Source organism: Sylvia atricapilla, chromosome 9 (genome assembly GCF_009819655.1).
Source record: "Sylvia atricapilla isolate bSylAtr1 chromosome 9, bSylAtr1.pri, whole genome shotgun sequence".
NCBI classification, from domain to species: domain Eukaryota; kingdom Metazoa; phylum Chordata; class Aves; order Passeriformes; family Sylviidae; genus Sylvia; species Sylvia atricapilla.
The window spans coordinates 24802377-24824035 of NC_089148.1; the positions used below are offsets into that span (position 1 = coordinate 24802377).

At 48.3% G+C, this 21659-nt stretch overlaps 2 protein-coding genes across 2 annotated transcripts; one reads left to right on the top strand and one right to left on the bottom strand.

The window, feature by feature from the left end:
- Nucleotides 1-3529: 3529 nt before the first annotated feature.
- On the top strand, nucleotides 3530-9503 carry RPE65 (retinoid isomerohydrolase RPE65). Its single transcript, XM_066325323.1, has 11 exons — nucleotides 3530-3637; nucleotides 3730-3871; nucleotides 4683-4830; nucleotides 5084-5165; nucleotides 5363-5495; nucleotides 5613-5752; nucleotides 6596-6725; nucleotides 7609-7723; nucleotides 7827-7921; nucleotides 8012-8123; nucleotides 8583-9503. Exons 1-11 carry the CDS (start codon nucleotides 3561-3563, stop codon nucleotides 8732-8734), a joined length of 1326 nt encoding a protein of 441 aa, XP_066181420.1. The 5' UTR covers nucleotides 3530-3560; the 3' UTR covers nucleotides 8735-9503.
- On the bottom strand, nucleotides 9487-20108 carry LOC136365055 (biotin-dependent 3-methylcrotonyl-coenzyme A carboxylase beta1 subunit-like). The gene is made up of 12 exons (XM_066325322.1): nucleotides 19618-20108; nucleotides 17450-17646; nucleotides 15729-15907; nucleotides 14871-14951; nucleotides 14516-14694; nucleotides 13605-13797; nucleotides 12581-12672; nucleotides 12245-12401; nucleotides 11576-11698; nucleotides 11061-11203; nucleotides 10645-10726; nucleotides 9487-9703 (listed from the first exon to the last, which is right to left on the bottom strand). Exons 1-12 carry the CDS (start codon nucleotides 20106-20108, stop codon nucleotides 9620-9622), a joined length of 2001 nt encoding a protein of 666 aa, XP_066181419.1. The 3' UTR covers nucleotides 9487-9619.
- Nucleotides 20109-21659: the final 1551 nt, after the last annotated feature.

Genomic DNA, 21659 nt, shown 5'->3' on the forward strand with positions numbered 1-21659 from the left:
TCAGAACAGAACACACTAATTTTCCCTGGCCAGAGTTAGGAACTTGCCTATTAATTATGATAAGATAAAGGTTCCCCCACAGGAGTTTAAATCTGCAGGAATATTTTTGAGAAAATTAATTATTATTAATTATATCTACTGCATGGCTCTGAGCTCACAGACTGGGTTGGGTTGGGAGGGACCTTAAATCCCCTCCAGTGTCACCCCTGCCATGGGCAGGGACACCTGCCACGATCCCAGATTATTCCAGCCTGGCCTTGGACACTTCCAGGGATTCTGGGCACCCTGTGCCACCCTCCCAGCCAGGAATTCCTTGGTACCTCTGTGCTTCTGAGAAAAATACCGTTTTTCTTCTTTTTTTAAAAAAAAAATTTGTAAATGAGAGCCCCAAATACACCTCCTTTGACCCTGTATTAATGATGCCTTAATGTCCTGTGGGGAACTTTGTGTTTTCAGGGCAGGGGGCAGCTGTTCCTGCCCTGGAACATCTGTAACCAACCACCTCCAACCCTCAGCACCTGCCTGAACCTGCTTCCAATGCTTCCCTACCCCATTCCACGTTGCATAAATGCTTTGTTTATGTAGTGTTCCAGTTAAGTAACTTATTAGGTGAGAAGCTCACATTTCCCAGGATTTGGCTTTCAAAGGCCTGCCCTCATTATTCCCTGTTCTTGATCCAGGTTATTTAATGTTCCTTTCTAAGGTTTTGACAGAACTTAACCAAAATGGGAAAAAAGGGAGAAATTATAAGTTATTTAACAGAAAGGGTTAAAGGGAGGTCTCAATCAAGATCTCAGTGCAGTATCCTGGTTTTTCTGTGAGAAGCCTTAAATGAACCCTTGTCCAAACACTGCCTTGAAAGAGGGAGCAAACAAACAAAAGCAGGGAAAGAAGCCAACCCTCACGTGCTGGCTGTAGCAGCAAATGGAACAGGGACATGTTTCATGTCTCTTTGTCCCCTCACCCCAGTTTGGATCCCTGGAGCTGTTTCCATCTGCATGGGAGGGAATGGATGTGGTGATAAAACACCTTCATCCTCTGCCTGTGAGGGGACAGCAGCAAACTCAGACCTTGCAAATCTTTGAAATGACTCTACAGCACTGGTGTTTTCATAAATGGTGACTTCCTAGAGGTGGTTCCTAATGATGAATCTGGAGGACACTGAGGGGAGACCTCAAGGGGCTGCAGCTCCTCCTGAGGGACAGCTCCAACCTCTGCTCCCTGGGACAGGAGGCAGGGAAGGGCTGCAGCTGTGCCAGGGGAGGTTTGGGTTGGATTTTGGGAAAGGTTTTTCCCCCACAGGGTGCTGGGCACTGCCCAGGCTCCCCAGGGAATGGGCACAGCCCCGAGGCTGCCAGAGCAGCTCCGGGAGGGTTTGGACAGGGGTGCACAGGGTGGGAATGTTGGGTGTCTGCAGGGCCAGGGGCTGGATCAGTGATCCCTGTGAGTCCTCCCACCTCAGGAAATCTCTTGATGTTTGACACTGGCATTTTCTTCTCCCTTGGTGTCTGCAGTGTCAGTCACTCCTGGGTGAGGCTCTGGAGGAGGCAGGATGGTCCCTGCAGGACTGAGTGCCGATGCCAGCTCCCGGCACAGCTCCAGCACGCTCCGTTTCACTCCTCCCTGGGTTGTTTTTTTTTTTTTTTTTTTCCTTGTAATCACTTCTGCTTGGGAAGAATTTAGGTCTCAGAAAAACAGTGAAAGCCCCTTTTTGTGTGAACAGCAGGACAAAAGCTCCCAAAGCGCAGGGAGGATTTTGGTGCTGAAAGCCGGCTCTGTTCCTGAGGTGCTCTCATTGGTGGGGGCTGTTTTGGGATGGGGCTGCCTTGGGCAGGGCTCAGCACCCCATAAATACCCAGCACAGCTCTGGCTCTGTGCTTGCCTCTGGAGGTTCAGGCCCTTCATCAGAGAGGATGTACAGCCAGTGAGTATTCCTGAAGCTCCTCTCTGTAGGAGCACATCCCAGATGGAGCATTGGCTAGGCCTGCTGTGGGGCTGGAGGGTTTGGAGGGGAGGAGAAGTGGGGAGGTCTCCATGTGCCCATGCTGACACATCCCATGCCAAGCTGTGGTTCCGGTCTGCGGGAACAGGCTCACCTCCAGGTTCCAGAGGATTGACCAGAATTTGGAGTAGAATCATGGAATCCTGGAATGGGTGGGTTGGAAGGACCTTAAAACTCAGCAAGCGCCACCTCTGCCATGCAGGGACACCTTCCACTGTCCCTGGTGGCTCCAAGTCCTGTCCCGGACACTTCCAGGGATCCAGGGGCAGCCACAGCTGCTCTGGGCAGAGCTCAACAGCCTGTGCCTGGTGTGTCTTCATGGCTTTGCAGCAGATAAAATTGGAACCCAACAAAAAATTGCTGGGGAAAAAAAAAAAAAAAAAAAAAAGGCATTTCCAAGAGCTGGGAGATACAAGCTGGATTTTGCTTTCTGATGATTTGGGTATCCTGGATTTGTTGGGCTGTCCCCTTGATGTCCCCTGTCCTTCCTTGTGCTCAGGACAGTTCTCAGTAGCTGTTTGGAGCCTCAGAGCCTTTTCCCATGGAAAAGTGCTTCTCCTTCCTCAAGTTCTTTACAAGTCATGGATCATTCCATCCAGAAAGATCCATCTCTCCCTGGGAGGGGGCTCCCAGCTGTGCCCCTGCTCTGGGCTCACCCAGCTGTGCCCCTTTCAGGGTGGAGCATCCTGCTGGAGGCTACAAGAAGCTCTTTGAGACAGTGGAGGAGTTGTCCTCTCCAGTGACTGCCCATGTCACAGGTTGGTCTGGGGCCTCATCTCCTCCTGCTCTCCTTTGTTTTCGCAGCTCAGGGGCTTCCAGGGCTCAGAGGCTTTGCAAGGCTGGATGTGAAGGAGCTCACAGGGCTGGATTTGGGGTAGAGAAAGGTCAGATTGGGTGAAGAACTCTTTAAGACATTTCACTACTGAATGTCTTGGTCCACAGCAGGTACGGAGGTGAAGAAATCAGAGCTTAAAGAGCTCATTTGCATTTAAACACTAAGTTTAATTAGAAAATGAGTTGAAATTTTCAGTTTTCTTGCTGTCACAATAAAATCCTTGGTCTGATTTGCCGTGCCCACCCCAACACTGCCTCTCCCACAGGCAGGATTCCCACCTGGCTGCGAGGAAGCCTCCTGAGATGTGGTCCTGGCTTGTTTGAGGTGGGCTCAGAGCCCTTCTACCACCTCTTCGATGGCCAGGCACTGCTGCACAAGTTTGACTTCAAGGAGGGGCACGTCACCTACCACCGAAGGTTCGTGCCAGTTTGCCAAGAAAAAGGAATAACTAAGGAAGCATTTGCTTGTCTGAAGTGCTGGGAACAGGCTGTGCCTGTAGGAGATACTGGTTCTTTTGAGTCCATGTGGTTATTGGAAGAGCTCTGGCAGTGATATCATGAAACACCCAGCTCCAGATGCAGTGTGAGGTTGTGGAGAGCTCCCAGAGCTTTCACGAGGTTCATCAGAGCAATATTTGTATTTATTGCACAGCCTGGGGCCACCTTAACAGACTCTCCTCCTGGCCCTCCCAGGTTTGTCCGGACCGACGCCTACGTGCGAGCCATGACGGAGAAGAGGATCGTGATCACCGAGTTTGGCACCTACGCCTACCCAGACCCCTGCAAGAACATCTTCTCCAGGTACCTCGGGGTGCTGCAGACATTGCTGGGATGGCCCACGGAATTTCTGCTTCCCAGGAGCCCCTGACTGCCTGTTGGTTTTCTCTGCTCAGGTTTTTCTCCTACTTCAAAGGTGTGGAGGTGACGGATAACGCCCTGGTGAATGTCTACCCTGTGGGTGAGGATTACTATGCCTGCACTGAGACCAACTTCATCACCAGGATTAACCCAGACACTCTGGAGACCATCAAGCAGGTGGGTCTTTGTCCTGGGCTGATAGCGGTGTGGAGGAGTAAAACTGTTGGAGCCAAATCCACAGTGGCCCAGGAGTGCCCAGAAATGTGAAGATTGAATTAGAACCTTCAGGGAAATTAAAATACATAAATCCACACAGACATGAGATAGAAATGCAAGTTTAGTTTTAAATCAATAGAGGGTTTTAAGTGCCTGTATTAGTTAGTAAGAGAAACCCTAAAGCCTAGTTTAAAGTTCAAGTCACATTGCCTTTTGCAAAGCTAGTTAAATTCTAGCCATAAAACTAAAATGAAAATTGTGGAGTCACAGAATGTGTTGGGTTTGCAGGGATCTTAAAGCCCATCCAGTGCCACCCCTGCCATGGGCAGGGACACTTCCACTGTCCCAGGCTGCTCCAGGCCCCAGTGTCCAACCTGGCCTTGGGCACTGCCAGGGATCCAGGGGCATCCATAGCTGTGCCAGGGCCTCATCACCTTCACAGATATTCTTCCCAATATCCATCTAAGTCTGCCTCCCATCCCTCCATCCCTTGTTCCAAGTCCCTCTCCAGCTCTCCTGGAGCCCCTTTAGGCCCTGGAAGGGTCCCCCTGAACTTTCCCTTCTCTAGGCTGAGCACCCTCAGCTCTCCCATGGCAGAGGGGCTCCAACTTTGGGTCGGAGTTTGCAAATCAGAGCTAAAATTGCAGACTCTGAGAGGAACTTCCCACATGCAGAGCAAGGATGTATTGACTCCCAGCACCTTGCAGAACTTGTGCCTTCCCACCTCCTGCCTTTCAGGGAAGCTCCTGACTCTGTCCCTGCTGTTCTCCAGGTGGATCTCTGTAAATACGTGTCCGTCAATGGGGCAACAGCTCATCCCCACATCGAGAACGATGGCACCGTTTACAACATTGGGAATTGCTTTGGGAAAAACTTTGCCCTGGCCTACAACATCATCAGGATTCCTCCTCTGCAGGCAGGTCAGTCAATCCCACCTCTGAGCCAGCTGGGAAACTTTTCCCTTATGAATCATTTCTTTATCCTTTAAATAAATTTTTTCATCAAGTTTTTTTCAAGCTCCTTTAGATATTTTTAATGTTGTATTTAAACTGCTTCTAGGTGGCTTCTAAATGACTAATTTTGTGTTGAAGGCAGAAATTTGCTGGGTAGATGCTGTAAGTACAGACCAAGTGTGGGTGAGACCTCCATAACCTCTCACCTGTCCCATTCCAGACAAGGAAGACCCCATGAACAAGTCGGAGGTGGTGGTGCAGTTCCCCTGCAGTGACAGGTTTAAGCCCTCCTATGTCCACAGGTAACATTCCATGGGCTTAGCAGGTCAGCTGGAACCAGGGACTGGTTCTCACATGTAATCAGCAATGAAAATTAAGTGATTAATCAAAATCAGGGACATTTTGAGTGATGGTCTATGTGTTTAAAATGAGCAACTCCATGTTTTTTGTCCAAACTAACCCCAGTGAGCCTGATGTGCTCCCTTGCCTTTCTCAACAGCTTTGGGCTGACCCCAAACTACATTGTGTTTGTGGAGACACCAGTGAAAATCAACCTCCTCAAGTTCCTCTCCTCCTGGAGTCTTTGGGGAGCCAACTACATGGACTGCTTCGAGTCCAACGAGACCATGGGGGTAAGCATGGGGCCATCCCAAACTGGGCTGGACTGGGCAGCCACACCTGCCTTGGGAGGTCCATCGGCTTCACCTCCATCTCCCTGAGGCTGAGCCCAGCTGCTGTGTGGTTTCCAGGTGTGGCTTCACGTGGCAGAGAAGAAGAAAGGCAGGCTCCTCAACCTCAAGTACCGCACCTCGGCCTTCAACCTCTTCCACCACATCAACACCTACGAGGACAACGGGTTCCTGATCGTGGACCTGTGCACCTGGAAGGGGTGAGGCCAAGGGTCCCTGGGCATCACAGCTGCCCCTTGCACCACACACACCACTCCCTGCCCAAGCACGTCCCTGCTGGGGCCTCTGGCAATTCCACCAACCCATTTAACATTTAACACGTGGTGACGTGTAGACTATACAGCACTGAGTTCTCCAGAGGTGCAGGGAGCCTGCTTGACACTCATTTTCCAGGAAAAAACTATTTTTATCTTTTATTTACTTTTATCTTTAAGAAATGTTAGTGATTGGTGAGTGGTTGATGCTATTCTGGCTCCTGGGGCTGCAATGAGTGGGGTGTGGGTGAGCCTTGAATGCTGCTCTTCATGTAAACACAGAAATGTGGCACTGAAATGATGAAGCTCAACTCTGTGTTGGCTGCATACCCAGGACATCTTGAGCTGAGCTGATCCTGGCACAGAACCACAGAATTCCAGACTGCTTTGGGTTGGAAGGGACCATAAAACTTATCTTGTTCCACTCCCTTGGAGAGCAGGGACATCTTCCACTATCCCAGGTTGCTCCAAGCCCCTTCCTGTGCTTGTGTTGAACACCAGCACTTGCTGACAGGGGCTGTGGTGCACACACGGCTCAGCTCTGCTGAGGAGCTGGACTGGGGCTTGTGTCACTCTGTTTTGCCACATCCCTGGAAGTGTCCAAGGCTGGGTTGGATAGGACTGGGATAGTGGAAGTTTTCCCTGCCCATGGCAGGGGCTGGGATGACATAAACATTAAGGCCCCTCCCAACCCAAACCATTCTATGCTTCTAAGAATTTCAGGCAAAAAACACCTACACTTGCAAATCCCAGCTGTGTTTCTTCTGTCTGTGATGCTGTTTGGTGCAGGTTTGAGTTTGTTTACAACTACCTGTACCTGGCCAACCTACGGGCCAACTGGGACGAGGTGAAGCGGCAGGCGGAGAAGGCGCCGCAGCCCGAGGCCCGCAGATACGTCCTGCCCCTGAGCATTGACAAGGTACTGCAGTCTGCTCCACTCCCTGCCACTCCTGCCCCATTTACTGCAAATTCAACCTCTTAATTAATAAGGCAAACTTGAAGTATGGGGCCTTCAGAGAAACTTCGTGTTTTCTTTACTTGTCGATGTTTTTCTGGTTTATTTTATATGGTTGCCAAGAGAGGTTGTGGCTGCCCCATCCCTGGAAGTGTCCAAGGTTGGGCTGGATGGAGCTCTGAGCCACTGGTCTGGTGGAAGGTGTCCAACAGAACAGTTCCTTCCTTTCATGGCAAGGAAAATGAGATGAGCTTTAATATCCCTTCCAACCCAAATTCTTTGATGGATTTGTTACCATGTGTTACCGTTCATGGCAAAGCCTGTGGGGCAGCAGTTAATACTGGATCTGCTCACTGCACAGAAGGGAACAGCCACAGCCCAAGCATGTGTGGTTAAATCCTCCAGCCCTCGGTGTGAGGTCCCTGGAGCTGCCAGCCTGGCACAGAGAGAGCTCTGGCTGGCAGCTGCTGGGTTCCTTTCCATGACCCTGCTCGTGGTGGCTGGCGGGTGGGCCGAGGGCTGCAGGGGATGCCGGTCAGCCGAGCCTCTCACGGAGCTCACTGGGCTGTGGATCAAGTGAAAAGTGCAAGCCCACGTGGCAGTGCTTAATGAAACCCCTGAATGCCTTCAGGAAGGGAGGGAAGCTGTGTTTAGGCTAAGGAACAGGACAGTTCTTGCAGCACTGCCAAGCACATGGCAGCAGTCGCCTCCTGCCGCTCGCTGAGGCTCTGCCACGTCACTGCTGCTCTGCTGCCTTCCCTGTTTGGTGCTGTTTGCTACAGTGCTCTGCAAAATAAACTAAAACTTTTCTTCAGTCACTTGGGTATTTATTTCTGTTTTGTCACAGGCTGACACAGGGAAGAACCTGGTCACCCTGCCCTACACAACAGCCACAGCGACGCTGCGCAGTGACGAGACTATCTGGCTGGAGCCAGAGGTGATTTTCTCAGGGCCACGTCACGGTAACAAGGACACCCCAGCTCCCCCCAATGACAGCAGCCAAATGCTGCCTGCACACCGTGTCCCACTAACCCTCGGCATTTACACATTTATTTTTCCTTGCAGCCTTTGAATTCCCCCAGATCAACTACAGGAAGTACGGTGGGAAGCCCTACACGTACACCTACGGGCTAGGGCTGAACCACTTTGTCCCAGACAGGGTAACTATCAGCCAAGAGGGGATGGCTTCAATTTGGGGACAACAAGGAATATTCCTGAGCTCTGTGGTTTTGTGTTGTCCCCACCTTTAGCTTTGCAAGCTGAACGTTAAAACCAAGGAGACGTGGGTGTGGCAGGAGCCAGACGCATACCCGTCGGAGCCGATCTTTGTTTCCCACCCGGATGCACTGGAGGAAGATGATGGTAATGCTGGAGGGGTTGTTGGCTTTGGGATTGGGATTGGGAAGGGCTGTGCCAGGCTGGCTGCAGGGCCCTGCCACAGCTGGGCAGGGCAGAGCCTTGCAGGCAGCTCCTGCATGAGATGGGACAGGCACTAACACTGGTGGGAGATTTCTGAGGAAACACGGGAAATCTAAAACTAGAGGAATGAAATTTTGGGGTTGGGAAGGACCTTAAAACTCATCCAATTCCACTCCCTGCCATGGCCATGGACACCTTCCACTACCCCAAGCCTTGAACCAGGGTTTGGACACCTGCAGGGCTGGGGCAGCGCTGGGCAGCCTGTGCTGTGTCCCTCAGCACCAGTGACACTCCTGGGATTTCTGGTGGCCCGAGTGCCAGGGCTGTTCTCACCTTGCCCAGCCGGGCTCAGACAGAGCCCACACCCACCTGGGCCACATCCATCGTGTTCTCACCTTACAGGGGTGGTGCTGAGCATCGTGATCAGCCCGGGAGCGGGCCCCAAGCCCGCCTTCCTCCTCATCCTCAACGCCAAAGACATGAGCGAGGTGGCCAGGGCCGAGGTGGAGGTGAACATTCCCGTGACATTCCATGGGCTCTTCAAGAGAGCCTGAGCACTGACAGCAACGCCTGGCCCGGGCTTCTTCCAGCTCCCAAAAGGTGCAAATCTCCGTTTACAGGTGATCCAAACTCCTCCCACAGCCCTTTGCATTTGTGGGGCTGCTTAACTCAGATCAAGCAGTTCAGTCTTATCAATGATTTTTCAAAATGGTTAATCAGGTGTTTTTTAAATGCACCCTTTGGTATCATTTCCAGTTAAACCACAAGTTTGGGGTGCTGGAGATGTTCTGTTTTATGCAAAATTAAACTTTGTAGCTGCAGCAAAGTGAAAGAAGCTGAAAGAGCAGAAAGTAACCTGAACATTTTTACACGTGGTAACATTGTGTACAACGGGCTGTGCTGTTACATAGTTGAGAATTTTCAGCCTTACACTGAAGGATTTTGAATTTAAAGATCATCCTGATCATTGCTGTAGTATCCTCAGAGCAATCCGAGTGGAGCCTTTCCACAGCTGCTTTAGGAATCCCAAGAGGGTGGCAGGTCGAGTTTTGTTCTTCACCCAGGGTACAAACTGCACATCTTTCCCTCGTGTGTTTGCTCTTTTCCCTTCCTTTTGTCCAAGTGCAGTTCCTTGATTTCTGGATTTCACGTTAAAACATGGACATGAAAAAATCAAGCAATTGTTACCCCTTGGGCTGACTTTCCTTCCTTAGAGTGCTACAGATGTTCAGCTTAATCTTTCCTTCTTCCAAAATAAACTTTCAGGTGATGTGAAAAGAGGCTATTGTTGAAAATAAAAACTTTCTGCCAGCAGATTTAAAATCTGGGCTTCTTGTTTGCCTTCAATTGTTCAACATTTTTTATTAATGGTATCAAAGAATTAGAAAGTCTTTATACTCAGAGCTCTGAGTGAGGGCTCTGGTTGGAGGGGGGTGCAGTTACATCCTGATGATGGGATGGGGATGGGGGGACACAGCCTGGAACTTCTTCTGTTCCATGATGTCCAAGCACTGGGCAATCACCTAATTAAAAACAAAACCAATACAAACAATGAGCCTTGAACAAACAAACAAAAAAACCAACCAAACAATCAAAAAACCAACAAAAAACCAAACAGTAAAACTCATTAGTTCTGCACTTATTTATTCGTTCCTTCTTTTTGTGAAACACTGAACACGGTAAAATGAACAGTTCAACCCTCACTTATTTTCATGTGTAGCTCATAAAGTGGGAATTTCAGGGCTCTAGGACTACAAAAAACTTCTTGGTGCTCTCCCATTTTCAAAGATCCCATAAACTCCATGAAAATATTTACCATCCACATAGTTCCACAAATAGGTACCATATTTAGAAGGGTTGTGTTGTGATTTAACCCCAGCTGAAACCAGGACAGATTGAGATCTTCAAGTAAACAAACTTCAGAAGTGCAGAGAAGATTTTTATTGCTAATAAACCATCTAACAAGGAAAAATAAAAGATCAAAGGCAGCAGCTTTCAGAAAGAACTGAATGAAGGGAGAGATGTCTGCCAATTCCAAATCAATAAAAAGGCAGGGGAGTATCCCAAATGTGCACAGCAAATTTAAAGCAGGATGAGAAAATTGCAAAAAGCAACATCCCAGGATAAAAGAATGGAAACAAAAGGAATTCTGCAGAGCCTGAACTTCAAAGAGTGAAGATATGGGTAATTATATGGGAAAAAAGGGATTCAGGTGCAGATTCAAATGATGGCAAAGTCAAAGGAGAGGCTCAGTAAGGAAATGCTATGGTCAAGTAATCAGAATTCAAGAGAAACTTATTTGATAAACTAATGGGGAAGAGACAGGATGAGAATTACAGAGAGAAATTCCTGGGAGTGAGAAGTGGGAGCCCCAGGTCTGGAATCAGCAGGTTGTCAACCTTGAATGAGTCATGTTCACTCATTGTGAGACTGGAGAATAAAATGGCCTGAAATGAAAACTCACCTTCCTGGTGTCTTGAGGTAGAATGATCCCATCATCCCAGAGCCTGGAAGAGGAGTAAAAGGCACTGCTCTCTTCCTCTAGCCTGGAGAGGGCAGAGAATTGAACAATTGAATTAAAAGCACCATAAAAACAGCAGAGCAGAAAAATAAAGATGAAACAGGCAAATCCATCCATCTAAAAAGAATGGGCAGCAGTGCTGCTAAAATTAATCAGAATCCAACAAATAACAGAGCTGACCATTGTGCAGTAATGGGGAGATCCTAACAGAAAGACATGGAATTACATGGAAATGTAAAATATTTTTTTCAGTAGATCCATGCTTGTTTCATTAGTTGGGATGTGTTGCTCTGTAAGATGAACAAAAGTAGGTAATTTAACAATGAAATCCCTGTAAGGTTTTTATTGAAAGTCCTTACTTTGCCTTCAGCTGTTGTAGCTCCAGTTCCCCTCCTGTCCAGTCCCCAGCTGGTGGAACTGTGGGGAAATGTCGAGAATCCACAAGAGCAACTCTTGCATTGGGCCACAGGAAGAGAAAGTTTGGACTGAATGATCTCCCACACTACAAGGAAAAAAACCAAAGGACAGAACAAACTCGCTGAGATGAATCATAAAAAGGTGCCTGTGAGATGAAACAACCAAGGGCAAGGCAGAATGGAGCACAGGTGGATCTGTATGAGGACAGACACCCTGTTCTTGGAACCACCACCTCCCCACTGCCTTCAATATTTTTATTTTAACATTTCATTTTGAATTCCAAGCACTTCCATGTTTAATTCTTCCATGTTTCCTTTCGGCAATCACATGTCGTGTTGCATTTCTTACTCAAATATTAGTTCAGAGCTCGAGTTCCCCAGCTGTGGTTTAGAAATGCAGTGACACTTGAGCAGTGTGACAGCTGTGTCCCCAAGCCCTGGGCTGGTGTCACACATACCATGACGTAGCTGTCACTCCCAAAACAGCCTCCAATGACAATGGTTATTTTGGGAACAGCAGCACAGGCAACTGCAGCCATCATGGAGGCCTGGGCCTTCAGCCTGTTGGAATGAGCCTCTGCCTGGAATAAAAATAGGTATTTTAGATCCTTTAAGACTTTATTCTACACTCTCTTCACTCCCAACAATTTATTTATTTATTTATTTATTTATTTGCAATTCTGCAGAGACAGATCTGGGATCTAATGGAGGTTTTACTTTCCTTAGTCCAGGACAAATCCTACTGGGCTTTAATGCCTTCACTTTAAAAAGAGAAATTTTCTGGAGTGCAGAGTCAGCAGAGGAATCAATAAGCTATATTTCAATGTCAAAGGCACTGCAAATCCCAAACTTTCCAGACTGCCTTGCTAACTGAACAGGATCATCTTATATCAGCATCCAGGCCTACCTAAAATTCAAGTGAGAATTGTGCAAATAATTCAATTTCTTTTTTTTTTTTATTCAAGTGAGAATGTTCTTAAATCTGTCCCTTAGCAAAGTCATTATGAAGCTTCATCGAGAGTGGGTAAAAAATAGCTTTCATAACAGTTACTAATCCTGAAAATGTAACTTCAGGCACAACAAGAGCTAAGAGTTGTTTGGAACACATTGAAGCAAACATGCCATACCTGTGAGATGCTTGCAGGCCCTGCTGGCTGTGGAGCAGTGTTTTGGAGGAAGAGGATGGGAATTCCCCTCTGGCCACAGAGCTGGACAAAGTGGCTTCCCTTGAGAGCAGCATCGTGAGCCAGCTCCCCGTTGTTGGCCACTATCCCCACCAAGTGCCTGCAGAACAAACATGGACAGTTGGGACTCCATGATCTGAGAGGTTTTTTTCCAATCCCAACAATTCCATGATTTTCCCTTCTGAACCCCAGAAATTATTGGAATGGTGTAGAACCTGCTGAGGACACAGAAGCTGTTGGGAATCAGTGACATTATTTGGATGGGGAATGTTCCCATACCCTTCCACATGGCCAAATCCTGTCACTAATGTTGTTCCATAAGCAGCCTTGAATTCCTGGAATCTGCTTCCATCCACCAGCCGGCTCAGGATCTGCAAAGAAATGCACAGACTTGACTTTATTAGAGAAATTGAAGTGAAAATAGGAAAGTTCTCCTAAAAGAAATGCTCTGTTCAAACAGTAGCACACCTGAATAATGCAAGATGAGCACAGAAGGTCTTTGGGTGACTTGCTAAATGCTCAATATGCACAAACCACCCAATCTGTGTTTAGTTTAATTATCAACTGTGTATTTTAAGTAACAAAGGCCAACTCCAAAATTATTTTAGTTTTACAAAGCACATTTGTTCTGTGCATAAAAATGTAAATGTAAAACCCAGTGTGTGCAGTTTCAGATCTTGTGCGTAAGAAAAACTTGGTTCATATGGCTCATGCTTTTTTCCAGCACAGTTAAAAGCTGCCTTCAAAGCTTTCTTCAGTCAATTCTCTCAAGTGCAGGGATTTACCACTGGAAAAGATACTGGGTTCACATCCATGGAGACAAAAATCTCATGTAGAACACAATGAAAACAGCGTGGGCAGCTCTGCATGTCTCTGCTTAAGCTTTAGTGTCTGTCCCAACCTCAGACAAGTTTGATTTGAGCTGTTGTTTTCCAGTCAGTAATTTCACCATTTCTTTTATATCATCTTGAACGCTTGGGGGGAAGAAACAAAAAGGCAGGGGAAGGGAAACACAGACATTAAAGGGGTGTATGTTCTCAAGGCAGCCAACACAGTGCAAGACATAAAGCCTCCCAGCAGTGCATGGGAACAGCTGGGCAGCACTGGCACAGTCTGGGATAATTTTACCTCCAGCAGGATTTCAGGTAAATAATGTCTATAATCCCACAGAACTGTTGCCATCCTGCTTTGTTTCAGGCTCAATACAAGCTGGCAACAGATGAGGTAATAATTCAGAATAACACCTGGAGCTGTGGGACAGAGCAGAGGGAAGGATGCAGGAGTGAAATCCCTGCTCCCTTACCAGTTTGACAGGAAGAGTGCAGCTGTAATCCTGTGGTGCCAGGCCCAGGAGCTCCTCAGGGCTGTACAGGGGACTGTCAGGCTCCCTGTCCTCCTCTGGCACTGGGTGACAGTTTAAGGTAGAGACAACATTACGAATGCACACGTAGGCCTCTTCTTCTGAGGGGGCAAAGTGGTCACTGCAGCCACTGACTCTAGGAGAGGGAGACACTAATTAGCATTGAATTCATGTGTTCTGAGGGAAAATCAAAACTCTGGGAAAAAAAGCTGAGACTCTCCAAATGCCCTGTGTGATTTGGTTCTGTATCAGTAAGCTGAAAGCAGTCACCCAGTGGAATTTCTCTGCAGTCCAATTCCAAATTAAATGCACAGTAGGAAGTTCTGCCCTGTGACTTTTGTGTTTATCTGGATTAAAGAAAGACCTTGGAATTTATTTTTGTGATGCTGTTGTTACAGACAATATCAAAAAGGGAAAAGAGGAAAGCAGACTTCAGGAATTATTTCAAAATAAGTGGCTGCAGCCAAGATATAAAGACAGGAATGCATTCCATATAGCATAATTGGGTTAAATACACGTATTCTGGAAAACACTTGGAAAAGAGGAGATTGCATCCCTCTTCTGTAGCTGCTCCCTGTGAGCCACAGAGGAAATTACTTGCCTGAAGTTGTTCAAGAAGTATGTGGAACAACAGAGATCCAAATCCAACCTGTCCAGTCCCTGCCTCACCCCATAAATAATTTTACTTCCATTTGGCTGATTGAACCCAAACCCCTGAACCTGAGGAGGCAAACCAGTGTAACCACAGGTTCCACCTTTAGCTCTGGCTAAGATTTCTGCTCTGAAATGCCAATGCCACATTCCTGCCAAGCTGAGCATGCTGAATTCCCTATTTTTGGGAATACTCCACGTACTGTGAGTGGAGCCTGGCTCCTCCAAGGTCCTCAGGTGAGACATCTTCTCCCGTGGCAGCTTTCACCAGGGGTGGCCCAGCCAGGAACAGTGTCCCAATTTTATCAATGATCACGGATTCCTCAGCCATGGTGGGTATGTAGGCACCTCCAGCCACACAGGAGCCACACACCACGGCCACCTGAGGGGACACAAACACAGCAGTGCTGCACAGAGGACAGGAGAGGTAAAGCCAAGTTGTTTCAGAAATGCAGGAAGTGCTCAATCACAGCTTGGGGAACAAACAAGAGACAGAACAAAATTTACTATGCATTTACACCTTTCCTGCACCCCCTTGCACTCCCCACACTGCTGTACCTGAGGGATTCCCATGGCACACATGATTGCCTCGTTGTAGAAAATCCTGCCACCGTGCAGCTTGTCAGGAAACAGCTCTGACTGAGGGACAGGGAAAAGAAAAAAGCATTTTTAATATTAACTGTGAAAGTTGATGCTTCCTCTTCCATCTTTTCATTCCCAAACACACCAAAACTGACACTGGGAAGGTCCCCATTAATAATGGTTCTAATTAATATAATGGTTATAATTAATAAAGGTTCACTCCTGAACCTTTCATATACAGCATTCGTTATGGTATTTATTCCTTTATACATTGTCAAATCCCCCCCAAAACACCCATTTGCTTTGAAAGCACAGTTTAAGTTTTGTGGTTTTTTTCTGAAATCAGTATATTCCACACAAAGTGAGGGTAAAAGTGGAGAAGGGAAGGGTGGTAGTTCTACTTTGATTTGTGAAATGCCATTAGCAGTTTCCTTTTTGACTTAGTTTTGGACACAATTCCAGGCAAAACCTTTTCCTGTGTGCTTGCCCTCAGTGTGGAGAGAGAGCAACTACAGTGTCTGTGAGAGGATGATCTCTGCATGTTGCAAAAGAACCCGTTCAAATTCTTACTTTGCAGCCAGAATTACAAAACCTCTGCTTTTCAAGGCCACAGAGCTTAGTGCATGACTGGCACAAACAGGACAATAAAATACAGAACACTTTAGAGATTCTGAAGTGAAAACAGACACCACTGTGTACTCATTTACTAGCCACAGAAGCAGTTCAGCACACTCACTGGAGTTTCCAACCTCTGATCAGGTGGGAGGTGCAAGGTTAGCCCAAGGGATGAAATAAATACTGATATTTTCTGCTCTGCAGAGGTGCCAGCAGTACCTGCAGGGGCAGGAAGGCTCCCCCACTGTCCACGAGGTGCACAGACAGCAGCCTGTTCTCCATGGCAATTTCCTGGGCTCTTAATTGTTTTTTCACTCCAATTGGGTAAATTGTTCCTCCTTTCACTGTGGCATCACTTGCAATGAAGACACACCAGATCCCACAGATTCTGCCAATTCCTGCAAGTGGTACCACAGAAATTTATCAGGACTCTCTAAAGCAACAGGCAAAGCAAGGGAGGGAAACTTTTTCAGGAGTTTTTTTGCAGTAATGCTACATCAAGAAGCTCCAAATTAACTTGAAAATACCACACAGGGAAGAAATCTGCATTCTTCTGTGGAATGACAGTATTTTAAAAAATTAATCTAAGTGACAGAAGAACCTCAAATAAATTTCCTTACTTCTGGTGACAATGTAACAGAAAAAAATACACTGTGACTCCCAACCCTTGAGATAAAAAGGAAGGCAATTAAAAATTACCCCTATAAAACTGAAAAAATATAACAATATGTGATGAAAAAAGGGTGTTTATACTGTTCTTCTAGTTACTTTTTAAACTGGAACCACTCTTCAAAATGCAATTTTGCTGATATTGAGTTGTCAAAAACAAGTTCCACTCTCTTTTAAAAATTTATAAAATGAAATTGAATTTCATTGAATTTCAATGAAATTTTATTTTGAACAGCTGTTCCAGTTTAAAGAGACAATGTTTGCATAGAAAATGCAATTGTCTATGATTTGGAACCCTTCAAAGTGTAAGTCACAGCTCCTGTTTCTCACAGTAGCTTTGTCCCCTCTGCTTTAAGAGGTAACAGCTGATTTGACACATCACTCTACATTTTTTTGAGACAAAAATTAGGAAGTGGCAAGTAGAATTACTAAACCTAGAAATAATTAAACCCAGTTTTTTTTTCAAAGGCTTCTCCCAGATTTGCCATTATAGTAACACAGCAGTGGCTGAACTCTTTGTTGGGAGTAAGGACTGGATAAAACCAGCGTTTACTTTTCCTAGGAAAGCACTTCAGATACTTGTGAAAAACGAGTTCCACTCTCTTCTTTAAAAATTTATAAGTTTAATAAAAAAATTAAGAAAATAGACAAATCAGGAGACAGGATCAGTGAAGCCTCTCAGCTGAGGGGGCTTGGCACAAGGTCTGCCCATAGCCCACCTCACCCTTTTAGGACTTCTGTCTTTAAGGAGCACTGTGTTGAATATTCAATACATTCAAACATTCTTCTTCTGATCTGTTTTAAGTATTCCAAATCATTTTATCTAATAGATTTATTTTGAGGGTGCCTCCACTTAGTCTGGTAACATGGGTGTAAATTCTCTTCTGAGGTTTTCTGGTTCTTTTCATTTGGATGAGAAAACAGAAAGTTAACAGGGTTTGATTTTTTTTTTTTATGAAGGGGCACAAGGTGAACCCTCCCATAACTTCTGGCTTGGTGGTTTAGACATTATAAAGAAGAGATTAAAAAAAACCACCAGTTTTAATCCCCTGCTATAATCAGAAAACACACATTCATTACCCTTCTAAACTCTTATTAATAAAACATAATACAATACAATTATACATATAGCAGTCACGTTAATATTTACGAAAAGCCAACTATATAATATGCATTGATAACATACTAAAATATCCCATAAACGTTATTCCACGTATCCTTTTTCCTCCCCTTTTCCCTTTCCCAACACTCCACTACCAGGAATTAATTACCCGTGAGGCAGCCGGCGGCAGGAACGTCCCCGTAGGGCATGTGCAGCCCTGCCAGCGGGGACAGCTCCAGGAAATCCTCGTGGTCCAGGAGCAGCCTCAGGCGCTCCCGCACGAACAGCTTCTTGTTGCGCCGCGTGTGCCGCAGGACGGCGTTTTCTCCTCCTCCTTTCTTCACCTCCTCCAGCAATGCCGAGTACCTGGTGGGAAAAAAAAAAAAACAACCAACAACAAAAAACCCAAAGTTTCGGGCCATGAGAACAAAGCTGAGGGAGGAGGCCACACGCTGGGTGGTTTCCAGAGGGACAAGTGGAGCGGTGGGGCTGGAGGAACCTCGGGAGTTCCTCACGGCAAAGTGCAGGTCCTGCCCTTGGATCGGGAAAATCCCAGGGACAAACACAGGCTGTGGGAAAAGGGACAGAGAGGAGCCTTGGGGGAATTTGGGATGTGGGTGGATGAGAAGTTCATCCTACCCTCTCTAGAGGAGGCCCCGGAGCTGCTGCAGGGCTGGAGCCCCTCTGGAGCCAGGCTGGGAGAGCTGGGGGTGCTCACCTGGAGAGGAGCAGCTCCAGGGAGAGCTCCGAGCCCCTGGCGGGGCCTGAAGGGGCTCCAGGAGAGCTGCAGAGGGACTGGGGACAAGGGCTGGAGGGACAGGACACAGGGAATGGCTTCCCAGAGGGCAGGGCTGGATGGGAGATTGGGCAGGAATTGTTCCCTGGGAGGGTGAGCAGACCCTGGAGTAGAATTCCCAGATTTGCTGTGGCTGCCCCTGGATCCCTGGCAGTGCCCAAAGACAGGTTGGAGCAGCCTGGGACAGTGGGAGGTGTCCCTGCCATGGCAGGGGTGGCACTGGATGGGCTTTGAGGGCCCTTCTGACCCACACAATTTTCCTTACAAGTTACCCTTTTGCAGATTGATCTTGAATATATTGCACAGTTTTTCACACAAATGGCGGGAAAATGAAGATAAATTCACATTTCCAGATTATTGTTTTTACAAGGTGTAATAAAAAGCAACGGTCTATTATTTAAAGCAAACATTTCACTTTTGTTATCCAAAAACTGTTTAATAAAGCAAATAATACAATACCTAATAATGAGACTATCATAATGTGCCTGTCCTAATCCAACAAGAATCTCCATGTTCCATCTACTCTTGGAAACAATCCAGCCAAGAGCTTCCTCTGCCAGTTCCTGCAATAAGTTTTATCTGACAAAAATCAGTAACTGGGGAGTGGAATAAATTACTAAATCTGGAAGATATACTAAAAGCAGGGAACACTGCAGTGTCACAAGGAGGAAGTGATAACCCAATGTTATTGTCAGGGCAGGAACATGTATAGGTAAAAAACTGAATAAACTGTAAACAAACGTGGTATCTCAACTTTGGTCTTAAATAAACCAAGTTCTTCCTTTATTTCATTTTTCTCCTCAATGCATCATCTTTAACTGTAAATATTTATTATTTGACATGAAAACTCACACAGCACTTTGAGTGTGACTCTGATCTCAGTGTGGCTCCCTGCACAGTGTGGAGGCTGGAAAAACTTATGAGGAAAAGGATTTTCATCATGTCCTCAATGCCACCACAGGAGGGCACAGTGTGTTTTCCAAAGCTTTGCTCCCAGCCCGTGGATCACTCCCCTGAACAAAGGCCTTTGCAATTTTGCCATCTGATTTTTCAGGACAAACACATAAAACATATTTTGTCGTTTTATCTCTAAATCAGGATGGATTGCAGCACCCATCCCCTGCTCCTTCAGGAGTGCGTGAGTCACCATTTACGTCTTTGCATTCAAAATGCAACAGGAAGCAAATGTTACTAAAGTCTGGGAAAAGTATTTCTTGGCAATATATGCAAAACAACACATGGCACTGTTTTAAACAGTTCGCACCTCGATTTGGGTATTTCAGTCAACATTTCACGGAATGGCTTGTGCTGCAAGGGACCTCAAAGCTCATTTGGTGCCACCCTCTGCCATGGGCAGGGACATCAGGCTGCTCCAAGCCCCATCCAACTTGGCCTTGGACATATCCAGGGATTGAGCAGCTACACTGTTCCATGGGGCAAATATTGTCCCATGTAAAAAGTCCCTAAAGAGTCCATTAGTGAGTCTCACACCATGTGACAAATAGCAACACTTTCAAAACCCCACAAAACCGGCTTATTACCTTTTAATCACAGCCTCGCTGTTCCTTAAATTCTCTTTGAACGCATGTTGGTACACGGCGGGGACACTTCCGTCCAGAACCGGGAATGTTTTGGGATGACGCCTGGATTTGGGTTTATTACTTAAAAACCGGCGGGGAGGCAGAGGCTGTGTCCTTCCCCAGCCCTGCCCCGGCAGCGGCAGCTCCTGATATTCCCCATGGAGCAGGCGGATCGGGGTTCTTCTGTCCCGATATTCCCCATGGAGCAGGCGGATCGGGGCTCTGTCCCGATATTCCCCCCGGAGCAGGCGGATCGGGGATGTTCTGTCCCGATATTCCCCCCGGAGCAGGCGGATCGGGGATGTTCTGTCCCGATATTCCCCCCGGAGCAGGCGGATCGGGGATGTTCTGTCCCGATATTCCCCCCGGAGCAGGCGGGTCAGGGGCTGCAGCGGCGCGGAGGGGCCGGGCCGCCGCCGGCCCAGGGCGCACAGCGGGGCCGGGCTCCACATGGCCCCGAGAGCCTGAGGGACAACGAGTGACAGGAATTAGAGCGGATTCCCCGGGCAGAGCGGCAGCGCGGCCCCTTGACCTCGGGCGCGGGTCCTGAGGGGACACCCCGACTCCATTCTGTCGTGAGGGGACACCCCCGGTCCCTGCCCTGCCGCGGGGGTCGTGAGAGGACGCCCTGACTCCAGTCCTTCATCGCGGGTGGTGAGGGGACACTCCCGACTCCCTTCTTCCCGCAGGGGTCGGGAGGGGACACCACTGGTTCCAGCTTTGACACAGGGGTCGTGAGGAGCCACTTGGACTGCGGTCAGTCGTGAGGGGACACGAGTGGGGACACCCCCCGTTCCCATGAGGGCCGTGAGGGGACACCCTCGTTCCCGTCAGGGGACACCCCTGTTCCCGTGAGGAGACATTTCCGCTCCCGTGAGGGGACACCCGTGCTCTCGTGAGGGGACACTCCTGTTTCCTGTGAGGGGACACCCGTGTTCCCGTGAGGAGACACCCCTGTTCCCTGTGAGGGGACACCTCTGTTCCCGTGAGGGGACACCCTCGTTCCCGTGAGGGGACACCCCTGTTCCCGTGAGGAGACATTTCCGCTCCCGTGAGGGGACACCTCTGTTCCCGTGAGGGGACACCCCTGTTCCCGTGAGGGGACACCCCTGTTTCCTGTGAGGGGACACGCCTGTTCCCTGTGAGGGGACACCTCTGTTCCCGTGAGGGGACACCTCTGTTCCCGTGAGGGGACAGCCCTGTTCCCGTGAGGGGACATGCCCTCACGGTCCCTGCCGTGCCATGGCGGCCGCGAGGGGACAGCCCCGCTCCGCTGCGGGCGGGCCCAGCCGGGCCTGAGGAGCGCGCCGGGGCCGGGGCCGGGGCCGCCCGGGCCGGGTAAGGAGGGCGGGCCCGCGGCCTCTCCGCCGGAACTCCCCGGGCCCCGCCGGCCTCACCCCCCGCCCGCCCCGAGCCCGCCGAGGCCCGGCCGGAGCCGGCCGCCACCGCCCCTTCCTTACCCCGTCCGCTCCGCGCCCGCCTCTGGGGCGGCTCCGCAGGGCGGCCCGCCCCGGTGTCCTGTGCCCTCGGAGTCCTGTGCCCTCGGTGTCCTGTGTCCCATGCCGTGTATGTCCTCTGTCCCCGGTATCCTGTGCCCTCGGTGTCCTGTACCCCGTGCCATGTATGTCCTCTGTCCCCACTGTCCTGTGCCCCGAGTGTCCTATGCCATGTCCATCCTTTGTCCCTTCTGTCCCACACCCCAAGTGTCCCTGGGTGTCCCCTTCCTTGTGCTTCAGGTGTCCTCTCTGAAATCAAGCTTATCATTAGAATATTAAAACGAATTTGATTTTTCTCCTTCCACACCTCATCCCATCCCTGGGATGCATCACTTTGCTGTTGTCAACCGTGGCACAACCTTCTAGAAATTACTGTGTGTTGCCTTTCAGTGCCTTCATTAAAATGCATCCCTGCCAGGGAGCTCTTTATCTGTATTATACATATTAATAGGGCTAGTTAGCAATAATTAAGGGATGACTAATATGTTCGTGAGTGAAAGTATCCAG

Bases quoted from the DNA above. Each gene is read 5' to 3' on its own strand.
- RPE65 (XM_066325323.1), top strand. From the start codon at position 3,561: ATGACGGAGAAGAGGATCGTGATCACCGAGTTTGGCACCTACGCCTAC. The intron at 5,753-6,595 runs GTGAGGCCAAGG...TGTTTGGTGCAG, and splicing joins GACCTGTGCACCTGGAAGGG to GTTTGAGTTTGTTTACAACT. The intron at 6,726-7,608 runs GTACTGCAGTCT...GTTTTGTCACAG, and splicing joins TGCCCCTGAGCATTGACAAG to GCTGACACAGGGAAGAACCT.
- LOC136365055 (XM_066325322.1), bottom strand. From the start codon at position 20,108: ATGTGGAGCCCGGCCCCGCTGTGCGCCCTGGGCCGGCGGCGGCCCGGC. The intron at 13,798-14,515 runs GTACGTGGAGTA...TCCCTCTCCTAG, and splicing joins GGAGCCAGGCTCCACTCACA to AGTCAGTGGCTGCAGTGACC. The intron at 9,704-10,644 runs GTGAGTTTTCAT...GTTTTTAATTAG, and splicing joins TACCTCAAGACACCAGGAAG to GTGATTGCCCAGTGCTTGGA.